This window comes from Physella acuta, unplaced genomic scaffold (assembly GCF_028476545.2).
Source record: "Physella acuta isolate Inbredline_101_S28 unplaced genomic scaffold, ASM2847654v3 ptg002067l, whole genome shotgun sequence".
Lineage (NCBI taxonomy): Eukaryota > Metazoa > Mollusca > Gastropoda > Physidae > Physella > Physella acuta.
Genome location: NW_026733570.1, coordinates 82,635 through 104,850, shown reverse-complemented (window position 1 = coordinate 104,850; position 22,216 = coordinate 82,635). Strand labels below are relative to the sequence as shown.

The following is a 22,216-nucleotide window of genomic DNA, read 5'->3' as shown; positions in this document are numbered from 1 at the left end:
CACCCCCCCCCCCTCAAACTTTCGATTTGCACCCCCCCCTCAAACTTTCGATTTGCACCCCCCCCTCATACTTTTTATATATACCGAGGGGTCTATGGGGGGGGTTATGACCCCCCCTAACCCCCCCTGCCTACGCCACTGGGCTAGATGACCCAATGTATGGCTAGTTTTTTAGTTTAGTTAACACAACAGCCAGGAGCAACTTTCAACATACACAAGCACCAATATGGCAAAGTAACACAAGAGGCATTTAACATATGGCTAGTGGACAATGTCTGGACAATACGGCCCAGTGGACACATTGTGACCCATGGACATTGCAGCCAGAGGTCATTATGGTGAGTCATCATAATGACCAGTGGTAACATTGTTGAAAAAGAAGCAGTATGGCAATACACAGTAGTGCATACACAACTTGTTTTAATTTAACATGGTGGTCAGATAACGACTAACATAAAGATAGAAAAAAATACAAACGTTTTAAAACTAAATAGTAAAATTATTTTAAAATATAAGGGCCAGGATACATAAAATACAAATTTAATGATTTCATTGTTAGGCCAGGCCATGTTTTTAAAACCAAATTTAAAATGTGACAAAAGTAGAAATTACCTCATCTCTAGGTCTACACAGATTTGCTAATCTTAGCTTCAGTTGTGATCATCATTTTTCCTTTCTTTTTCCTTGACTTTCTTAGCATCACTGAGAGCCTGTGTTTTGACAAAGTCAATCTCCCTGTACTCCGTGGCTAGATCCTTGCCCCTGTCCATGTGGGTGTGGCTGTGGGTGTGGCCGTGGCTGTGGGTGGGGCGGGGGGCATCCTGCACAGAGCCGGTCAGCTCCAGATCTATGTACTTAAGTTCTCGGTCCATGGCGTCCATATCAACAGCTGGGGCGGGCACGGAGTGGAGCAAACTAAGTGGGTGGTGGGTCTGTAGAAAGTAGATTAAATTAAAAGAGTAGTGTGTAAGTAGAAAGTAGATTAAATTAAAAGAGTAGTGTGTAAGTAGAAAGTAGATTAAATTAACAGAGTGGTGTCTGTAGAAAGTAGATGAAATTAACACAGTGGTTTATGCTAAGAGGGTGGTGTCTGTAGAACGTACACCAGTTGCAAACTTTTCCTCTAATTTTATTTATATGTCAATTATACAGAAGGTAAATGCAGTATTTTCACTGTACACCTTAACTTTTATCAGAAATAACAGCAGAGCAATAATGTAAAATGTCAGAAAACTTGAATGCAATTATTTGAAAATTTTTTAACAATACTTTGAACCATCTCAATATGGGAATACTTATATTTGCAAAATTTAGTTTTTGGACATTCTGCATTTCTACTCTATATAGTCATAAAATGCAAATTATTTCACCAATATAATTTTTAACATAGCTACAATAAATTTCCCTTCTGAAAAACTCCTAGATAGCCTCCCCTACTTATTATCAATAAACTGTGTCCTTGGCAACCAAGTGCAATCACTCTCACATCAAGTTTTTGTTTACCTCTTCATCTGTATCCAGATGGGCCATTTTATTGCGCAACTGATCAGGAAAAAAATGACAAATCAGTTTCAATGATAAATATCTTACTGCACAGTAATGGCTTGTGAAAATTGTAAACAAAAATTCTTGGCTAATTTCTGTATCTACATCGTAACTGAGTCTGAATGTAAACGAAAATTCTGGGCTAATTTCTGTATTTACATCATAACTGAGCCTGAATGTAAACAAAATTTCTTGGCTAATTTCTGTATTTACATCGTAACTGACTCTGAATGAAAACGTAAACAAAACTTGGTTCTATCTAATCAGCTTGAGCATATTACATAGGGGGGAATCACAGATAAGTGACTGCCCAACTTACACTCCCACTCCCCCCTACACCCTACAATTGTGACAGTTCAACTTACCCCCCACCCCCACCCGCTACAAATGTGACAGTCCAACTTACGCCCCCCCCCCCACAGGTGTGACAGCCCAACTTACCCCCCCCTACAAATGTGACTGCCCAACTTACACTCCCACTCCCCCCTACAAATGTGACAGTTCAACTTATCACCCCCCCTACAAATGTGACAGCCCAACTTACCCCTCCCCCCCTACAAATGTGACAGCCCAAATTACCCCTCCCCCCTACAAATGTGACAGTCCAATTTACACTCCCACTCCCCCCTACAATTGTGACAGTTCAACTTACCCCCCACCCCCACCCACTACAAATGTGACAGCCCAACTTACACTCCCCCCCCCAACAAATGTGACAGCCCAACTTACCCCCCCCCTACAAATGTGACAGTCCAACTTACCCTCCCCCCTACAAATGTGACTGCCCAACTTACACTCCCACTCCCCCCTACAATTGTGACAGTTCAACTTACCCCCCACCCCCACCCACTACAAATGTGACAGCCCAACTTACACTCCCCCCCCGAACAAAATTTGACGGCCCAACCTACCCCCCCCTACAAATGTGACAGTCCAACTTACCCTCCCCCCTACAAATGTGACTGCCCAACTTACCCCCCCCCCCCTACAAATGTAACAGCCCAACTTACACCCCCCCCCCCCCGCAAATGTGACAGCCCAACTTACCCCCCCCCCCCCTCCTACAAATGTGACAGCCCAACTTACCCCCCCCCCGCAAATGTGACAGCCCAACTTACCCCCCCCCCCACAGGTATGACAGCCCAACTTACACCCCCCACCCCCTACAAATGTGACAGCCCAACTTACCCCCCCACCCCCACAGGTGTGACAGCCCAACTTACCCCCACCATCCCCCCCCCCCACCCCCACAGGTATGACAGCCCAACTTACACCCCCCCACCCCCTACAAATGTGACAGCCCAACTTACCCCCCCCACCCCCACAGGTGTGACAGCCCAACTTACCCCCACCATCCCCCCCCCCACCCCCACAGGTATGACAGCCCAACTTACCCCCCCCCCCCCTACAAATGTGACAGCCCAACTTATACTCCCCCCCCCCTACAAATGTGACAGCCCAACTTATACTCCCCCCCCTACAAATGTGACAGCCCCACCCCCACAGGTGTGACAGCCCAACTTACCCCCCCCCCCCCCCCCCACAGGTGTGACAACCCAACTTACACTCTCCTCCTCATCCTCCTTAGGTCGGGGTGGAGCAGGTCTTGGAGCAGGGACAAGTGCAGACATGGGGAGGGGGTGGGATTTCTTCGTCCTGCAATAAACAAAATGTTTTCTTTGTACATCTGTTTACTTTATGTTCCATGTAAATAGACAACACAACCCATTGAAACACAGAATCTTTACATCGGAAAAAGTTGAAACCAAGACATTTTCTAACGTTTCATTCTAAGCATTTAGAGGTGCATCACATTGAGTTGTGAGAACAATAAAAGTTGAGAGTCCAATTAAAGTTCTAAGCCCAATTAAAGTTGTGAGACCAATTAAAGTTGTGAGACCAATTAAAGTTGTGAGACCAATTAAAGTTCTTAGTACAATTAAAGTTGTGAGCCCAATTAAAGTTGTGAGACCAATTAAAGTTGTGAGACCAATTAAAGTTGTGAGAACAATTAAAGTTGTGAGCCTAATTAAAGTTGTGAGCCCAATTAAAGTTGTGTGAACAATTAAGTTGTGAGAACAATTAAAGTTGTGAGCCTAATTAAAGTTGTAAGAACAATTAAAGTTGTGAGACCAATTAAAGACCAACTTACGTGAGTTTGGGTGAACTGTTGTTTATATTGTTCTGGCGCTTAAAGCTTCTTGTTCTCTGGGTGCTAAATATAGGTGTGGTCTCGTCTGTGGAATAGCATCACATGATAGATACAACAGAGACATCTTTAGGAAAAACAACTTTTCTTAAATAACACAAACACCACATTATATACTAGTGAAAAAACAACTATTCATGCGTAACACAAATTCTGGTTTTAATATACTCCCTTGATGTTCCAAATAATATTAATAATGTCAATTCCATGAATGAAGCTCATGTGTGTATTATCTAATGACTGAGGAACAATGCCATTATAACGCAAGTATAAAACATAGGGCAACATGTATAAAATTTAAGGCAACATGTATAAAACATAAGGCAACATGTATAGAACTTAAGGCAACATGTATAGAACTTAAGGCAACATGTATAAAACTTAAGGCAACATGTATAAACATAGGGAAACATTTATAGAACATAAATGGGGCGGCATGGTCTAGTGGTGGACCCATACACTACTAACCCAAAAGCCTTGAGTTCAAATCCGGATTCAAGTCAGTAGAACAGCATTGAGTCCTCTCAGCTCTAATGGGTACCTGACTCAGGGAAAGTAAAGGCTGACTACACCATCCCTTTATATAGGGAGGTCAAAGAAACAGGTGAACTCTACTTCACTGGCCCCATGGACTATCAGGGTTGTAGGAACTTAACTTACTTTTATAATTAGAGCATAAGGCAACATGTTTATAACTTACAGTAACATGTATAGAACATAGGCAACATGTGTAGAACATAAAACAAAGTGAATAGAACATAGGCAACATGTATAGAACATAACATGAATAGAACATAGGCAACATGTGTAGAACATAAAACAAAGTGAATAGAACATAGGCAACATGTGTAGAACATAAAACAAAGTGAATCGAACATAGGCAGCATGTGTAGAACATAAAACAAAGTGTATAGAACATTAGATAACATGTATAGAACATAAAACAAAGTGTATAGAACATAGACAACATGTGTAGAACATAAAACAAAGTGTACATTAGATAACATGTATAGAACATAAAACAATGTACCTTGGTTAGGGGTCACACTGTTGTCATGATTCCGAGGGCTAACAGGGGGAGGCTGGGGCATTGCACCCCGGGCTGGAGGCCGTCCTGGAGCCCCTGAACCAGGCAAGGAAGACGCAGAGGATGGTGGGTACTGGTAGAGGGATGAACTGGCAGACTTATCCTCGCCGGCCGATCCATTGCGTGGTGGGGGCACGGCCGGGGGGCCAAACGCCCCGGCCTCAGACCTGGTTATGTCACTGCTTTGCCTGTCCCCGACCTGTACCTCGCCTGACCCAGGCCTGGTCTGGGTGTTCAGATACGTGTGGCCTAAAGTTGTGCTCCGGTACTGCCGACTGGGCGGGGAAATAAAAGGTAAACTTGGCTGGGATGTTCTGGCGGTGCGGTTGGAACTTCTTGGGATGTCGTAGCCACTTCCTAACCCCGTGGTATGAGCTTTTGGCGGGGCAGGCACAGTGCTCATTAAGTCCGTGTCGTTCATGCCCTTCCCAGCAGGGGGGAGGTTCTGGTACGGGGACTGCATGTGGCTGGGCTTGGGGGGTCGCTCTGGCGGGACTTCGCTGTCTGAGGATGTGGTGGAGCCGAGGCGCGGGGGAGGGTAGTCGTAGCACTCTGGGGGGGTGGCAGCCCTGTCGTCAACGCTCCCAGATGTGGCCGAGTCCGTGCGGGTGCTGAAGCGTGGGCTGTGGTCGTGGGTGGGTGGGATGTCGTACGACGTGTTTCCCTCCTCCACGGGCCTGAAGCCTGGTCTGGCTGGGGGGGTCTGGTACAGATCTGGGTACCTGGAGCTCATCTTCTCGTCCGTACTGCGGGGGTGGTCGTAAATCTCTTGGCCCACAAACACGTCGTCGTCCACGGCCGTCCCCCCGGGCTGGTTCTTGTTCTTCTGTGGGGGGTCTGGTGCCGTGAAGTTGGGCACGCTCTCTGTGCTCTCAGACTTGGTGGCTGGGGGCCCAGTTGTGCAGTGTTCTGAGGGTTAAAACATGTACTCATGCAACAAGCATTTCATCATACATTTGGTTTTAAGTTTCCATGTTTTAAGCCTTGGCTCAGGATTAGCCACTGAACCAACTTTTTTTACATTATGATCAACCCACGAACTGTCATTAAGGCAGATGAAGCCGTAATTCCCCTTTCTGTGGTGTTACATTATTAAAATCGTGATTAAATATGCGAATGAATAAATATACATTGGTTGAGGGGAAGTAACTATTAAAAAATTAATTTCCTTCCTTTCGCTTTCTGTTTGTACATCAGCTTTCATTTTTGTTATAAAACGGGAGAGAATATTTTCTCAGTATTTTACTTTGAAAATGTCTGTCTAAAGCTACAGATCGTTGATCTTAATTAGAAAATAACCTTAGAACTTCTTTATATGATTAATTACAGTGAGAAAATAAAGAGATGACTTGACATTCATGTTTGTGGTCTTTGTTTCAGTATTAAAATATTTCAATAAAAAACTAGATTTAATAATGAAAATTCATGCCTTATTTACTGAAATTCTTTGAGTAAGCACAATGTGCAAGTCATGAATGAAATAATTCATACAAAATCGCTTTTCAACATTAGTTTATAATACTATGTATTATCTAAAAGCTAATGACTTCTAGTATCTAAAAATGTAGTTTCTATGAGGTTTGGACATTTTTTTTTGGGTTTTAGGTTGGGTTGAATGCACAAGTTGAGTACTCAAATTTTAGTCTTCCTGTAAATGTCAAGGTCGCTATCAACATACACATAATAAAGCATATTTGTGTATCAAAAGATTCTTTGTCCAATATACTTTCAGAAAATGTATAGGCTACATGTAAGGGTCTCTGATTTCATTCAATACACAATTTTATCAAGCATACGAAAAACTCTTAAAATGGCCTGACGCCAAAGAACAGTTGCACTTATTAACAGTTTGTGGGTTAAAAACATGCCTAGCCTAGCATAAACAAATTTTTACTAAGTTTGGATATGCGATCAGCTCAATAAGTTCTATTTATGTTTTTAAACATTGACATAGCATAACATATTATATGTAAATAAACTACTGATATGCTTAGCAATGAAGTGCTAGGCTGGTTAAATGATAATTTAAGGTACTAGATGGGTAATATGATAGGTTATATAAGCTACTAGATGGGCTAGATGATAAGGTAGATAAGCTACTAGATGGGCTAGATGATAAGGTAGATAAGCTACTAGATGGGTTAGATGATAAGTTAGATAAGCTACTAGATGGGTTAGATCAGGGGTCTCCAAACTACGGCCCGCGGGCCGGATGCGGCCCGCGAGGTCCTCTCATCCGGCCCGCGGAGATCTTTTTGCCCACAGGAAAAATTTTTTTTGGTGATGGCTGAGGAACTTTGCGCAGAGAAATCAAAGACATGCCTGGAACTAACTGGCCCCCGAACTGAAAATTGGTACTTAATGCGGCCCAGGGACTGAAAAGTTTGGAGACCCCTGGGTTAGATGATAAGTTAGATAAGCTACTAGATGGGTTAGATGATAAGTTAGATAAGCTACTAGATGGGTTAGATGATAAGTTAGATACGGTACTAGATGGGTTAGATGATAATTTAGATAAGGTACTAAATGGGTTAGATGATAAGGTAGATAAAACACTAAATGGGTTAGATGATAAGGTAGATAAAACACTAAATGGGTTAGATGATAAGGTAGATAAAACACTTGATGGGTTAGATGATAAGGTAGATAAAACACTTGATGGGTTAGATGATAAGGTAGATAAAACACTTGATGGGTTAGATGATAAGGTAGATAAAACACTTGATGGGTTAGATGATAAGGTAGATAAAACACTTGATGGGTTAGATGATAAGTTAGATAAGCTACTAGATGGGTTAGATGATAAGTTAGATAAGGTACTAGATGGGTTAGATGATAAGGTAGATAAGCTACTAGATGGGTTAGATGATAAGTTAGATAAGCTACTAAATGGGTTAGTTGATAAGTTATAAATGGGTTAGATGATAATTTAGATAAGGTACTAAATGGGTTAGATGATAATTTAGATAAGGTACTAAATGGGTTAGATGATAATTTAGATAAGGTACTAAATGGGTTAGATGATAAGTTAGATAAGCTACTAGATGGGTTAGATGATAATTTAGATAAGGTACTAGATGGGTTAGTTGATAAGTTATAAGTCAGATATGATATTAACTGGGCCAGATAAAGGGTCAATGGTGTGTTAGGTGAGTTGGGTGATGAATTCAATAAAGTACTAGATTTGGTGAGTTAGTACATTAGTTAGATAATGAGTTAGATACATTGATAGTTGATGTTAGATAATGACCTAGATGATGAGGGAGTTGACATGAATGGGTGAAGGGAGTATACCAGGGTGCAATGAAAAAAGGTGAGTGAAATTACCTAATTGGATGTATGATGTGCTAGATGAGTTAGACGATGTCCGAGTCAAATTAGGTTTGTTACTTGCTAGAGGTATTTGTGTCGGCTGGGGTGTGTTCAGTCTGGTGTTTGGTGGAGAGACAGGTTGCTGTCCGTTGGTAACAGTCTGCGGTGGAGTTGTTGCTTGTGGCTTCTGTTCTGGCAAGTCTGTTGCTGTAAAAGAAATATTGCTCCAATTAATTTTTCTTTTATGGCAAGTCTGTTGCTATAAGAGAAATAGTGTTCTGAATCTATTTTCTTTTCTGGCAAGTCTGTTGCTTCAAAATGAATTTTGTTCAAATTAAATTTTCTTTGCTGGCTAGTCTATTTCTTTAAAATGAATTTTGTTTACATTAAAACTAACAACTAATTTCAGCGATTTACATTATGTTTTTTTTTTTAAAATGTGTTCTGCCACTATAAAAACATGTTGCACCATTTGCAAGTAGAAAAACTAGAAAAGTTTTTAAATAAAAAAACATTAATCCAATCCAAGACAGTTTTAATTTTTTTTTTATGCCAATCAAATAGTTCACACCATGCTTAAAACACACCAATGAAAAGATGCAACAAAATGGACATTAAATATAAGTTGTGTCATAAGGCAGCGCTGGGGGTTTACAGACCATCTAGGTTGGAGGTGACACCATACAGGTTGGAGGTGACACCATCCAGGTTGGAGGTGACACCATCCAGGTTGGAGGTGACACCATACAGGTTGGAGGTGACACCATCTAGGTTGGAGGTGACACCATACAGGTTGGAGGTGACACCATACAGGTTAGAGGTGATACCATCCAGGTTGGAGGTGACACCATACAGGTTGGAGGTGACACCATCCAGGTTGGAGGTGACACCATACAGGTTGGAGGTGACACCATCCAGGTTGGAGGTGACACCATCTAGGTTGGAGGTGACACCATACAGGTTGGAGGTGACACCATCCAGGTTTGAGGTGACACCGTCCAGGTTGGAGGTGACACCATCCAGGTTGGAGGTGATACCATCCTGGTTGGAGGTGATACCATCCTGGTTGGAGGTGACACCATCCAGGTTGGAGGTGACACCATCCAGGTTGGAGGTGACACCATCTAGGTTTGAGTTTTTAGTACATCCCCTACTAACAGTGAGTGTCTCCTGGCCCTTAATGTAGCTGTCATTTTAAAATAATTTCTTTTTCACTACAAAACAAAATACACCCATGCTATCATGCATTCTGTCTTTTACTATGTGACACACAAAAAACTTCTACTAATTGTAAAATTTCCATAAAATTAATTTTTGCCACAACAGAGCTGTATCAGAAATAAAATGTGTACGATCATTCTGTTTTGTTTTGTTTTTAAAAAACTTCATTATGTCTTAGTATAAAAAACTTGTATTCAATGAATGACAATTATTTTGTTAATTATTTAATTTAAATTAGTGCCTGATTATTTGTTACTACCTCATATTTAAAATCCAAAACACCAAATATAATTTATTTAATACAAAATAATAGTGCATAATGGGTTGTGAATTCCTACAAGATCCATATGAGTTGATTGCAGATGCTGTTGTTCTCTACATTCAACGCAAGACATCAAATGCATGTTAATACAACACAGCAATCATTCCATTTATACTAAACACTATAATGGTAATAGTGCAGCATCTTGGGACACAATCAAACATGTTAATACAACACAGCAATCATGCCATTCATACTAAACACTAAATTGGTAATAGTGCAGCATCTTGAGTCACAATCAAACATGTTAATACAACACAGCAATCATGCCATTCATACTAAACACTAAATTGGTAATAGTGCAGCATCTTGAGTCACAATCAAACATGTTAATACAACACAGCAATCATGCCATTCATACTAAACACTAAATAGGCAATCACGCAATATCTTGGGTCACTTCACAAAAACATTACGGCCATTGCGAGGTTGTAGTTAAAATCCAACTCTAACAGGCTACTAATAAGGTGAATCAATTCTAAAAACTCCTCAACTAAGAAGATTGACAGTGTGAAAACAAAATGGCTGTCTGAAGAATTGCATTCTGGGCTATAAAATCTACCATATGTCAGCTGATCTATTTCAGGGTTGTAGCAAGCATAATGTATTTCACTTGGTCAAGCTCCAGGTCTTGCAATAATAAGTCACACTATTCTGGGGATATCTGATTATAAGCAAGGCCAATAACCCACTTGTTTATTTCATCCCATACATACTAGTGAACCAAACAGTGTGCACATGTTAATATAATGACCAGTTAGTTGACTACCTATCTGGGTGATATAGTCCAACACCAGGTATACCCAAGCCTTCGCAAGTTACAGTTTATATGTAAGGAAATACATGGCTAGTTATAGAATCAAGAGTATTATTTTTGGCTTTTAGGTTTTTTCAATCAACTTTTATAGTTTCAAATATGATTTAAATCTAAAATTGCATCTTTCCACCTTCTTCTATTTTTGTGTTAAATAAACAACATTAAACAAGGATAGACAAAGCTAATTTCACCACAAGAATATTAACGTCAGAATTACTGCTTACTGAAACATGATTAAAAAGGATGCAAAAATATAACAAAAATAAAAAGAATAAATTTGAACACTGCCCACTGAAACGTAAAATAAAAACAAAAACTCAAGGCTAGAAAACAACCCTGATCCAGATATAGGGTGTATCTTTCACCAAACTTTAAATGTAATGCTAAAATAAAAACACAAGGCATCACAGGCTACAGGGTGAGTCTAGGACATTACCCCCCCCCCCCCCCCCCGCTGATGTGGTCTTTATTCACAAAATCACTGACAACGTTTACAGTTCAGGAGTCATGACATTTTCTCCTGGTGGTAAGACGGTCGTCCACCAAGTTGTTAGACCAGTGACTATCACTTTCTGGACAACATGGTCTCATTGGAGAAAATATTAAAAATATGTTAGACACTGGATGTCTGCAGCAACTGACTCTATACCAACTTTAATGTTGTTGGAACATGGTCACTGATTTTTGACTTGGCGGTGCATGTTCCAAATGTGAGATGTATACTCAGGACCTGCTTGACCGACTTGATGATCAAGCCATACAAAATGTCATTCAAAAGATAAACCCATACCCCATAGAAAGTTGTCTCACATTTAAGAAGTTTGCTCCAATTGTGGCCAAAATGTACTGATTCAAACAAGTAGTTCACAAACCATACTTGAAAGTTATTGGTTGGTTGATGTCCAACATTTCATCTAATCAACAACAGTGTACTATCCACACAGTTTTTACTCATTTTTGAAAGCAAAACTCCAAACTTTATTTTTTAAACAAGCCCAAAAGCTAGTAGTTTTACAGATATTTATAAGTCTAAAATGTCTAAAATCAAACTTTCTAAATTCCAATTTTTTTCCAGACTTTGTATCAACATTGTATTTATTAATGATGGGGGGGGGGGGGGGTAATGTCCGACTCCTGACTTGGGAGGAGGGTAGCAATATACAGCAGGTAAGTGATAGGGGTTTAGTGACCTGGGGGATGTCCGAGGAAAAATGACCAGGGGTGGAGGGTAATGTCCAGCCCCAAGACGAGACAACAACCATGACAACCAGGGTTACAAGACAACCAGTCCAGTGCAGGCTGGGGTTGCACTAGTCAGGCAGGTTGAAAAGAAAATTTACTTACACATAAGTCAATGGACAGATCCCAACAGATTGTTCAGTTAGATAGAGAAAAAAAATGGTGGCATTTTATATCAAAAGATCCAATCATTACTTTTTTCCAAAAAAGATTTTCTATTTATCCATCTAGTTCAATTTGTCTATAAAGTATAATCTATGTTCTAATTAACCTATAAGACATGAATTTTAATCAACATGTTATAATTACCTCTGATTAAGAAGAATCTTTTACAATCAATTAATCAGCAGTTATAATTATCTATGTAAGATCTATGATCAAACATTTTCTTAAAAAATGTCATTTGTTTTTAATCTTAAAGAAACAGTAAATAGAACAGTTGAAAGAGCTATACTTTGATGAACAAGAACAGCAACATAAGACAATCCTCATTCAGTAAAACATCATTTAACAGCTGAAGCAAGAATGGCAGAGTTCACAAAGTTTCACAGCTGTAGTTTTTTTAATTTTGATTTTTAAAAAAAGAGACAACTTACGTTGATCTTCTGGCCGTAGACCGCAGACATGACACAGCCACTGAACCCAATTATTCATTTCCTGTTCTGTGTCCGCAGCTAGATAATAAGTCCTGACCTGTCGGATTATTACAACAACTTTTCTTACCAATCATTGCTTTCATAATTTTAACACCTGCCAATTCTTTCAATACACAACAAGAAATTTTTAAAATTACAAATCAAAAAAAAATTATTTTTTAAATAAAAAACAAAAACAATGAAACAGGAAGTACTTTGGACCAGCCTTCACCTTGGACTTGTGGCTGAGGGGTGTAGAAAAGAGAGGAAATTTTCAAGCACTTAGATGACATGCTACAAGAAGGGAGAGTCTAGATGATAAGTGAGTTAAGTAGGGCCACTTTCATTTCACACTGGACGAATGGCTGGTCCAACTATTATTCAACACTTCCATGTGCAACTACAAAACATTTGGCTAGTAATAGACTCACTTTGAAATGCCAAGTGAACAACTGCTAAATAAATATAAGTTAATGACGTTTTGTTTTAAAATAATTTACCATGCAGTAATGCAGCACTGTTCCTTAGCATTGTTAAACAATTTATTTAGTCATGCATGGGTTGTTTGATGAAGATACTAGGTCATTACAAATCAGTCAACATAAAACTTAAGTATTTTTTACTGCTAGAAATAGCAATATGAATATTGTGCGCAATAAATTAAACATTTTAAGAAAATACATAAAAATACCCTATAATTTTAGTTTTTTTTTAATACAGCACGAAAAATAGACAATTGTAAAAGTGGTGAAATTAGACAGGAACTAATGCGAATCCGAGACCAAATCACATCAACAATCTGACTTCCCAATATTTGCAGAACAAAACATTAAGACATTCTCCGCTATACAGACGCAACATTTTAAAATAAGTACCAATTTGACTTCCCAATATTTGCATTTGCTAAACAAACCATGTAGACATTCTCCGCTATACAGACCCAACATTTTAAAATAAGTACCAATTTGACTTCTCAATATTTGCTGAACAAAACATGTAGACATTCTCCGCTATACAGACGCAACATTTTAAAAGTTGAAAAATGAGAGACTGGACACAAGACTCTATCCTACCTTGTTCCTACAAAATGTCTTGATGGCCAGCAGGTTGGGAAAGATATCTGAGTCCAGAGCCTCGATGATCTGTTCACACTGCTCTAGGTCGATGGATCCCTTTCTACTGTTGCACTGTTCGTCCTTGTAATAATGCAGCTCATACTGGTCAGGGAGGCTCCCTGAGGGCTTGCGGAGTACAAAGTAGCGCCGCTTCCATTGCTGAAACAAAAACAGTCAAGTATAAAGCATCGACGCTTCCATTGCTGAAACAAAAACAGTTAAGTACAAAGTAGCGCCGCTTCCATTGCTGAAACAAAAACAGTTAAGTATAAAGTAGCGCCGCTTCCATTGATTAAACAAAAACAGTCAAGTATAAAGTAGCACAGCTTCCATTGCTGAAACAAAAACAGTCAAGTACAAAGTAGCACCGATTCCATTGCTGAAACACAAACAAACAGTCAAGTATAAAGTGCAGCTTTCATTACTGAAAAGAAAAACAGTTAAGTACAAAGTAGCGCCGCTTCCATTGCTGAAACATAAACAAACAGTTAAGCCATTTTTTATCATTTTCTTACTTACCGCAACTACAAATGAACATCCTGTTTGTATCAACAATTATGGTTTAAATATTTGAAACAGCTAAATTTTTCTTCAGGAAACAATTTATTTTACAGAAGAAAATAATAAATGCATCCTGTTTAAAATTTTAAAAATAGCAAATCCACTTATTAAAAAACCTAATTTATTTAAGTAGCATGTTTAGACAACTGTGAGTACATTTATTTTTAAACAAACCCACAATGCAATGCTTCTGAATAAATAATGTTATCAGTAATTGTGTTTAATCATTTAAATTCATTTCATCAAAAAGATGAGAATCTAAATTTTTGAATGATGTAGATTATTTTTAATCTTTATCAAGCAAGTCAAGTTTCTAATCTTTATATGATTGGAAGACCTGGTTGCCAAAACATTTTAAATGGCAAATAACTTAAAATTACCCTTTTTTTTAAAATTGTAATTTATGATTTTTACAATGTATACGTTTTTAATTTTAGGATGGTGATTTTTTTTTTATAAATTGCATTGAATATACAATATACAATTACTTTTTTTTTTAATTTTTATTAATATTGGGATGATGATGATTTTCTATACATTTTAGATTTTTTTTTTTAATATCTCACAGTAAGAATCAAACTTTTTAAAGTTTTAACTTGCTAAATAAAAAAAAATTTTAAATAAAAGTAAAAAAAAAATATTCATGAAATTACAGATAACTGCAACAACTGCTGGAAAAAATGGAAGACAAGAATTACAATGGTAAGCTTAGTTTGACATTTTTTAAACTATAAAATTATAGATTTATTATAAATAATTAAACAACATAACTTTGAAAAAAATCTATGATCTATATGAAATTAAACTTTATAAATGAAAAAAATTATTACTGGTAAATTACTGTCACATGGATACAGACAAGATTAATGACAAGGGAGATCACTGTATTATTAACATTTTTTAACACTTACTGAATTAGATAATTTAATATTTCCTAAGTTGTAATTAGTTAAGATGTTTACTTTTATCTGTGTAGATATTCCTAAGTATCTTTTTTTTGTAATTCTGTCTAGGTCACTTGAACCCCTTGACCTACAGGGAGGTGTCCATATTTGTAGGACTTTTATTAAAGAGCTGTGAGTTTACAATTAGATTAACTACAGATAAAGCTAATACCATCAATTTTATAAATATTCAGATCAAACACAGAAATAAAGCGGCAGTGATCTCCACTAAACTTTCACACTAATTCATAACTCTATGGGGGATGGCAACGCAGAGTATAGAACTAATTTTGAAATAGAATTGAATCTCAAAGAAAAAAGAATTGTGCACCAAGTGAACAGCAAAAAATGTGTGTATAATAGCGTGGAACATTAGTAATACATATACGTTTTTTGATAAATCGGTCACTGGAATTTACTCACAATTTAATAGAAAACTGAGGATTAGATCTTTTACTTATTTGTGAAATTTCATTTATCTATCAGAAACAGTCCTCAAGTTTTAGGCTTTTGAAAAACTGACAGTAGAGTAAATTCCACTCCCGGTTACCGGAAATCACTGAAAAGTTGATACAGATGTAATACTTATATATGAAATTTCATTAACCTAGCTGTAACGGTACTCAAGTTATCGTGCTCACAGACTTACAGACAAGATTGCAAAATTTTCCAACTCAGGGAGGACTAAAACATCAAGATTTTAGAAAATCTAGTTTTCAATTTTTTTGAAGGATTACAATACTTCCTCTATACTCCTTACATGAGATAGTGATTAATCTTAAAAAAATGTTGCTATTGTAATACAATTTGGTTCTTATAAAAAGACGGATAAGGCTGTAGATGAGATTTTCTGCCGGGGTCAATGGTACTGTTAGGGTCCTAACAGTACTAACACAAGGTGACAGCAGTAATGGTAACAAAGGAATAACTTCAATACACACCCTATCAATGTTTAATCAGTACTTTAGTATTTTAAATATTTAGGAACAATTTTTAAAATATGAGATCATTTGGGCTATACTTTAGAGAATCTTCTTTTAGCTTTATATTGTACCAAACAATTCTAACTAATTTATTTTATCTTTTAGATGTATACAGTATAAACAGTACACCCTTTTGTTCATAATTCACATATAAAACAATTCCATTTTATCAAGTATTTAAAATGGAAATGTGGAAGACAACAAAATTTTAAAGCCATGTTGTGATAAATTTAAAAAACTGGAATTAGAACATAAATTAATGTAATGGCTTCTGCTTTCGCTCTTGGCAGAATTTCACTGATATAGATTTTTTAATATTTATTATTTAATACTTATGGTTTCTAGAAATCAACAACCTATACTTTATGTCAAATTATAACTATCATTAAAATAACTTTGTTCCACAATGGAATATGGTTTATCTGTTGTACTACTCCACTCCATTCTGTACCATCACCACAACAATTCCTGAAAAATCCCTGGCTATAGTATTCCTAAATAAAATATACAAAGCCAACTTATATACATATATGTATATTCACTTTCAATATTATTATTTATTATTAGTATGTTATAGTTTACCAGTGTTTCCACAATAAAATATCCAGCTTTTTACCTCTCTGGTTTTTCTCATTTCACAATTTACCAAACATGAACATTTCTTCTGGACACCTATTTAACAGTGAGTTTGGGCTGCGCATTTGGCGTTCATTGAGCAATAAATAGACAAATAATTAATTTTCAATGAGATTAGTTGAGGCAAATAAGTTAATTTTAAAACAAAAATTGTAGAATTCAGTCAGTAACAAATGTAAAGTCTAGCCCCCACTAATCAGCAGCAAGGCCCTTTCCAGTAATAAAGTCTCTATTCCCAGTAAACTGGTGATACTCCTATAGGTCATCTATGTGTATCACCAGTCAGACAGTAGATCAATTAATCAATATATTTAATGTTTAACTTTGTTTAAGTTACACAGTGCATTAACAAGTCCTAGGTTTGGATCCCATTAAGGAATCTGCTCAATAACAGAATCATGAATGTTATGTTTAGTTTCTGCCATCATTTACAATAGGGTGACTTTTCATTTAATTATAACAAAACTAATTGTTTCGTTGTCTTTTTTTTTACTTGTTTGTGACATGATCTCAACCATATTTACTGTCTTTCCATTTCACATCTTACACAATTAGTGTCGGAAAAAGTATATCAGTGTTACTCTCAGCCAACTGGATCAGCCATCTGTCTCATGGGCCTAATCTTATTTATTCTTTTCTTATTCCACCGATTTAATAATCCCTAAAAGTCAAAATCACAAGTTAAAATCATGAGACAATAGAAATAAGTGCAATGAGTCAAATGGCCTTTCCTGGTCTATTCAACCAATTGATAAGTAAAAATGATTAGCCTACTCACTGGGCCGAGACTAGGCTACTTTAAACTTTAAAGTTAAAATCATAGGCCCCTATTCTAATTTTAAACGAAGTGTCTACTCGGAAGAAGATTTTTCTCCCCGACGTCTCCATTTAGTCGGCAAAAGATAGTTCTGCGCATGCGCAGTGACCTATGGCTAGGGTTAGGGCTAGAATGAGGGTTAGGATTAGGGATAGGGTAAGGGATAGGATTAGGGCTAGGGTTAGGATTAGGGTTAGGGATAGGATTAGGGATAGGGTTAAGGATAGGATTAGGGTTGGTGTTAGGGTTCTGCGGTTGTAAACACACGCATGCGCAGTACCATTGAAAACATCGCCGCTAAGGCAAGTCGTAGTTTCTCTCCATTGCGCATGCGTATCGCATGCGTATCGCATGCGTATCGCATGCGTATCTTATTCCGACTAGAATCGGCCAATTTTAAATCATCAAATACCACTGAAGTTAATATTTTTAAAATAAACTAGAGCCAGATCTAGATTTATGTCTAGATTCTATATAGTATAGAACTACTAGATCTATATTTTGATTTTATAAGAACTTCAATATCTTCTTACAGCTCGAAAAATTCTGAAAGTGGTGTTCAGTCTTCTTTCAGGTGGTGATTTTGTCATCCATCCTGAATGTACCACATTGGTCATTTTGGTGGAGGGCTTTCGTCTCTTCATTCATTTGAATTAGATGATAGTTTGGTAATAAAAAAAATGATTTAATACAATAACATTTTGATATTAGCCACAAGACAAAGTTGTAATTATCCTTCTGTTACATTGTTTACTAGACAAAACAGGAAGTCGGCTACCTCCCGATGTTTGACTTCTCTAAATTACAAAATATTCCCTTATTCGCCGAAATAGATATATTTAGATTCTATATATAGATCTAGATCTAGATCTATCTAGGTTTTATTTTTTAAAATGTAAGATTTGTAAAGCTTGTCAATTATTATTTAGGTGGTTTTTTAAAGTATGATAATATTAAACATTACATTATACATTTAATTTCTTTTTATATAGATTCTAGGCCTAGTGCATTCATTTTATCTTTCACTTTCTCAGAATTCTAATTTCATTTTGCGGTTAGCGGTTTTTTTATTACTTAGTCCTCTGCCGCTAAAATGGGTTAATTGGTTTAAAATTATATTTATTTCATTATTTCAAACGCATTCAAGGGGAAATCAGTAACGTCACAACGGGGGTGGGGTCTGTCTGCGCCGGGTGACTCAATTTAGGGAATGACACCAAATCGAAAAACCTTACATGTTAGTGGCGAAACTCTATTTTAAGAAGACAAAACATTAAAATAATAGAGATGAGTGACACTAACAAACCAAAATTGGAACGGTATGGTGTGACACCCTCAGCCATTGCACCATAAACCACGTTACGCTTTCTAAAGATTTTTAAAAAAAATAAACGCTCCCTCTTCTCTCCATCTTCGCACATTATCGCAAAAAACCAGATTCCCCCCCCCCCCCCACTCATTAAATGATAAAATGACGTCACATCTCAGTCGACCACCCCCCCCCCCCCCTAAAAATTGCAATTATTGTTTTTAAAATGGTCTTTGGAAACCGCGAAGTAACCTCTGAAATCTGATTTTGAATTCTAATATTAGTTTTTAACATACAAAAATGTGTCGTCACTCTTTCTTAACATTCACCCACTTCACATTTCCTTCCCCACCCCCCCCCCCTCACCCTCTTCCCGGGAGTGTGAAGTCGTCTATGACGACCCCTACTAATTTATTTATTTGCATTTTAGTAGGCTACCTCCATAATATTTGCGAGTCATGAAACATGTTTTTTTTTTATTAGTGAATTGTATGTACCCCAATAAATAAATAATGTATCACTTAGTTAAATTAAGTCTGTAGATATCCATATTCACAGCCTACTTAAATATTACCTTCAAGACTTAAATAAGAGTAAATTATAAAGCTTAGTTCTCGGCCTCCATTGTTACGTTTATGCTGAAAATTATGGGCTTTGTATTCAAGGCAGCAACGATGAATTTAATACTATAATAGCATATTAGGGTATGGTGTGGTCTAGAAGTAGAGCGCATGCATGCTTATTTGTAAGTCTAGGGTTCGGATCCCGGACTCGAGTCCGTATGACGTCTTCTTATGAAAGATAATGACAAAGACTAGGCTTGCATGCTAGGCGCATAGGCATAAAACATGTGTCGCTTCTAATTGCGTAAATAATCAATCAAATAAGCAACATCTATACAAAGAGCTGGTCTTGCTTTAAATAACGTCTCGCATCGCGAGAAGGCACGTGTCTGGCTTGTGATTGTGTGCTCTGTGTGCGTTAGGAATTGAAAAATAAATAAAAATTTAAAAATTTGAAAGATTAAAAATATCGTGATTTTCGTTGAAATTATTATTATTTTCAGGGGTCAAAATGTGTAACGTAACTTTACAGGGTAGTTGTGGGATTTTTTAAGGAGGTGTGGCCACAAAAGGGTTAAGATTGAAACTTGGCAATGTTTTACGTTTAAGTTGCCTGCTACATTAATAACTAACCATACCCCCGCTATCAGAAAGTTCGTTTTACTTCACTACAATGTCCATTCAGTGGCGTCAATAGGTCGGGTGAATCCCGGTGTTTTAGCAGAAGGTGTCACCCCACCTCCTTCAAAAAATTTAGCATTTCGGTTTCGTGTCACCCCTCTTTCCTACAATTTAAAAAATATTTTAATGTATATATATATATATATATATATATATATATATATATATATATATATATATATATATATATATATATATATATATATATCCTTGCTTTGGCAGTAAATTTTACTATATTTTGATTTTATGTCACTCTCTAAAAGGTGTCACTTGATGCGGACAGCATACTCCGTCCCCATTTAGTGACCCACTTTGTCCATTCCTTTATTTTTGTCGTTAAAAGTACAACCATTGCCTTGTGACAGTTTTTTGCAAAGTAATAATAATAATAAAGATTGTATTGATTTAAATGCGTTTAGTTTTGATTAACAACATATCTTTGAAACCGTGAAGTGTTAAATTTAACACTACTTCTCTCAATAACAGAACGAAAGCGAACCAAAAACGTTCAAGAAACTACAAAAGTTTTAAATATATTGGCAAAAAAGAAAAGATGACATCAGAGAATGGATGTGATGGTCACTGAAGATGTTAGATGACAGACAGAGGGCAATGGATGAAGATCATCAAAAGGCCACGAATTAGTGGACAGACAGATAGACGAGTGTGTGAAACTGCAAGTAGTCTCTTTTTAGCATAACCTGTTAAATGTCTGGCTTGGGTCATGAGACGCGAGCAAGGTTGGACAGGATTTAAGTAGGCCTATGATTCTGCTTCTTTAAAATAATAATATAGTTATATTAAGCAGCTGACTTTTTAAAAAGTCAGAATTTGACAATCCAACAATTGATTTTAAACCCGACAACAACTTTTCGAATAATGGAGCAGTGGTCCAACAATGGCAGACACATCTTACACAGACCATGATAAACCACGCTACATTACACAAGCGCAGATATACAACTTTGATCTGGGAAATGTATGATAGTTTAGCTACAGCACGTTTTGAAAAAAAAAGCATTTCAGAAAAGATTAAACCGTCTCAAGCTCCAAAAAAAAAACGGTATATTATTTATTTAAAATTGCTTAGTTCATAATACAAAAAAACTTTTTTTTTTGTCTCAGCTCCTAAATTTCTTTCTCGTCTATATCTGAGTTATGAGCTAAATAAATGTGTAGCTCCATCTAGCGAGTTAGACTTGAACACACTCATCCAATTATATTCAACAGCAAATACGGTAAAATGTGGGTCGTGTGATGAATAGGCGCCTTTATTTACCGACCGTTTTATGGAGACGTCGCCCTGAGGGAAGGAGGGGGGGGGGGGGGCGGAACTTAAATTTCCTGGGGGGTGGGCTGACACTGGTTAAAGTATATTTTCTATCCAGTGGCGTAGCGAGGGGGTGAGTTGCGGACCGCACAGGGTGACACCATTTAGGGGGGTGACAACAAGGCAAATAAACCGGTAGTGATCTCCCCTAAACTTTCTCGAATATTCTTATATAAAACAACAGGGGATGGTAACTGGGGATATAGTTATGATTTTTAATCCATTTTAAATACTTAAACTTTTAAAAATAGAATAGAATCTCATAAAAAAAAACATTGCGCACCAAGCAAACGCCGAATAAAAACGCGTATAATAGTGCGCAATATTATTAGTACTTTAAAAATTTACATTAGTTTTTTGAGAAATCGGAAGTAGCGTAAATTACTACTTCCAGTCAACGGAAATTACTCAAAATTTAACAGAAGGTAGAGAATTAGATCTTTTACTTACATGTGAAATTTCATTTATCTATCTGAAATAGTACTCAAGTTATAGGCTTTTGAAAAATTCAAAGTAGGAAAAGTACCACTTCCGGTTATCGGAAATCGCTCAAAAGTTGATACGGATCTACGATTTTGATAAAATACTTATATATGAAATTTCATCAACCTAGCTGTAACGGTACTCAAGTTATCGTGTTTACACACAGACACACACACGGACAGACACACACACACACAGACATACGGACAAGATTGCAAAATTATGTTTTTCCGTATCAGTGAGGTGTAAAACGTCGAGATTTGTAAAAATCTCGATTTTTTTTTTTTGCACGATTACAATACTTTCTCTATACTACGTATATACGAGAAAGTAAAAATAGCAAAATGTATACAGAAAAATTACAATTCCACTTAATTAAGTGATATTAAGTATTATATATATTATTA

General features: G+C 37.0%; 1 protein-coding gene across 4 annotated transcripts; it reads right to left on the bottom strand.

Annotated features, from left to right (window-relative positions):
- Window positions 1-216: 216 nt before the first annotated feature.
- On the bottom strand, window positions 217-18,234 carry LOC131931984 (GRB2-associated-binding protein 1). 4 transcript variants are annotated; one of them, XM_059288834.1, is made up of 9 exons: window positions 17,977-18,234; window positions 13,461-13,661; window positions 12,349-12,445; window positions 8,169-8,360; window positions 4,785-5,750; window positions 3,698-3,782; window positions 3,111-3,201; window positions 1,504-1,542; window positions 217-932 (listed from the first exon to the last, which is right to left on the bottom strand). In XM_059288834.1, the coding sequence occupies exons 1-9, from the start codon at window positions 18,085-18,087 to the stop codon at window positions 651-653; spliced, it is 2,064 nt and encodes a 687-aa protein (XP_059144817.1). In that variant the 5' UTR covers window positions 18,088-18,234; the 3' UTR covers window positions 217-650. The 4 variants fall into 4 exon arrangements, with proteins under 4 accessions (XP_059144817.1, XP_059144820.1, XP_059144818.1 ...); XM_059288837.1 differs by having other exon boundaries at window positions 8,232-8,360; XM_059288835.1 differs by having other exon boundaries at window positions 8,169-8,354.
- Window positions 18,235-22,216: the final 3,982 nt, after the last annotated feature.

Coding starts and splice junctions, on each gene's coding strand:
- LOC131931984 (XM_059288834.1), bottom strand. CDS start 18,087: ATGAAGAGACGAAAGCCCTCCACCAAAATGACCAATGTGGTACATTCA. Junction 3,783..4,784: donor CAGTGTGACCCCTAACCAAG/GTACATTGTTTT, acceptor GCTATTCCACAG/ACGAGACCACACCTATATTT. Junction 3,202..3,697: donor AACAGTTCACCCAAACTCAC/GTAAGTTGGTCT, acceptor TGTTTATTGCAG/GACGAAGAAATCCCACCCCC.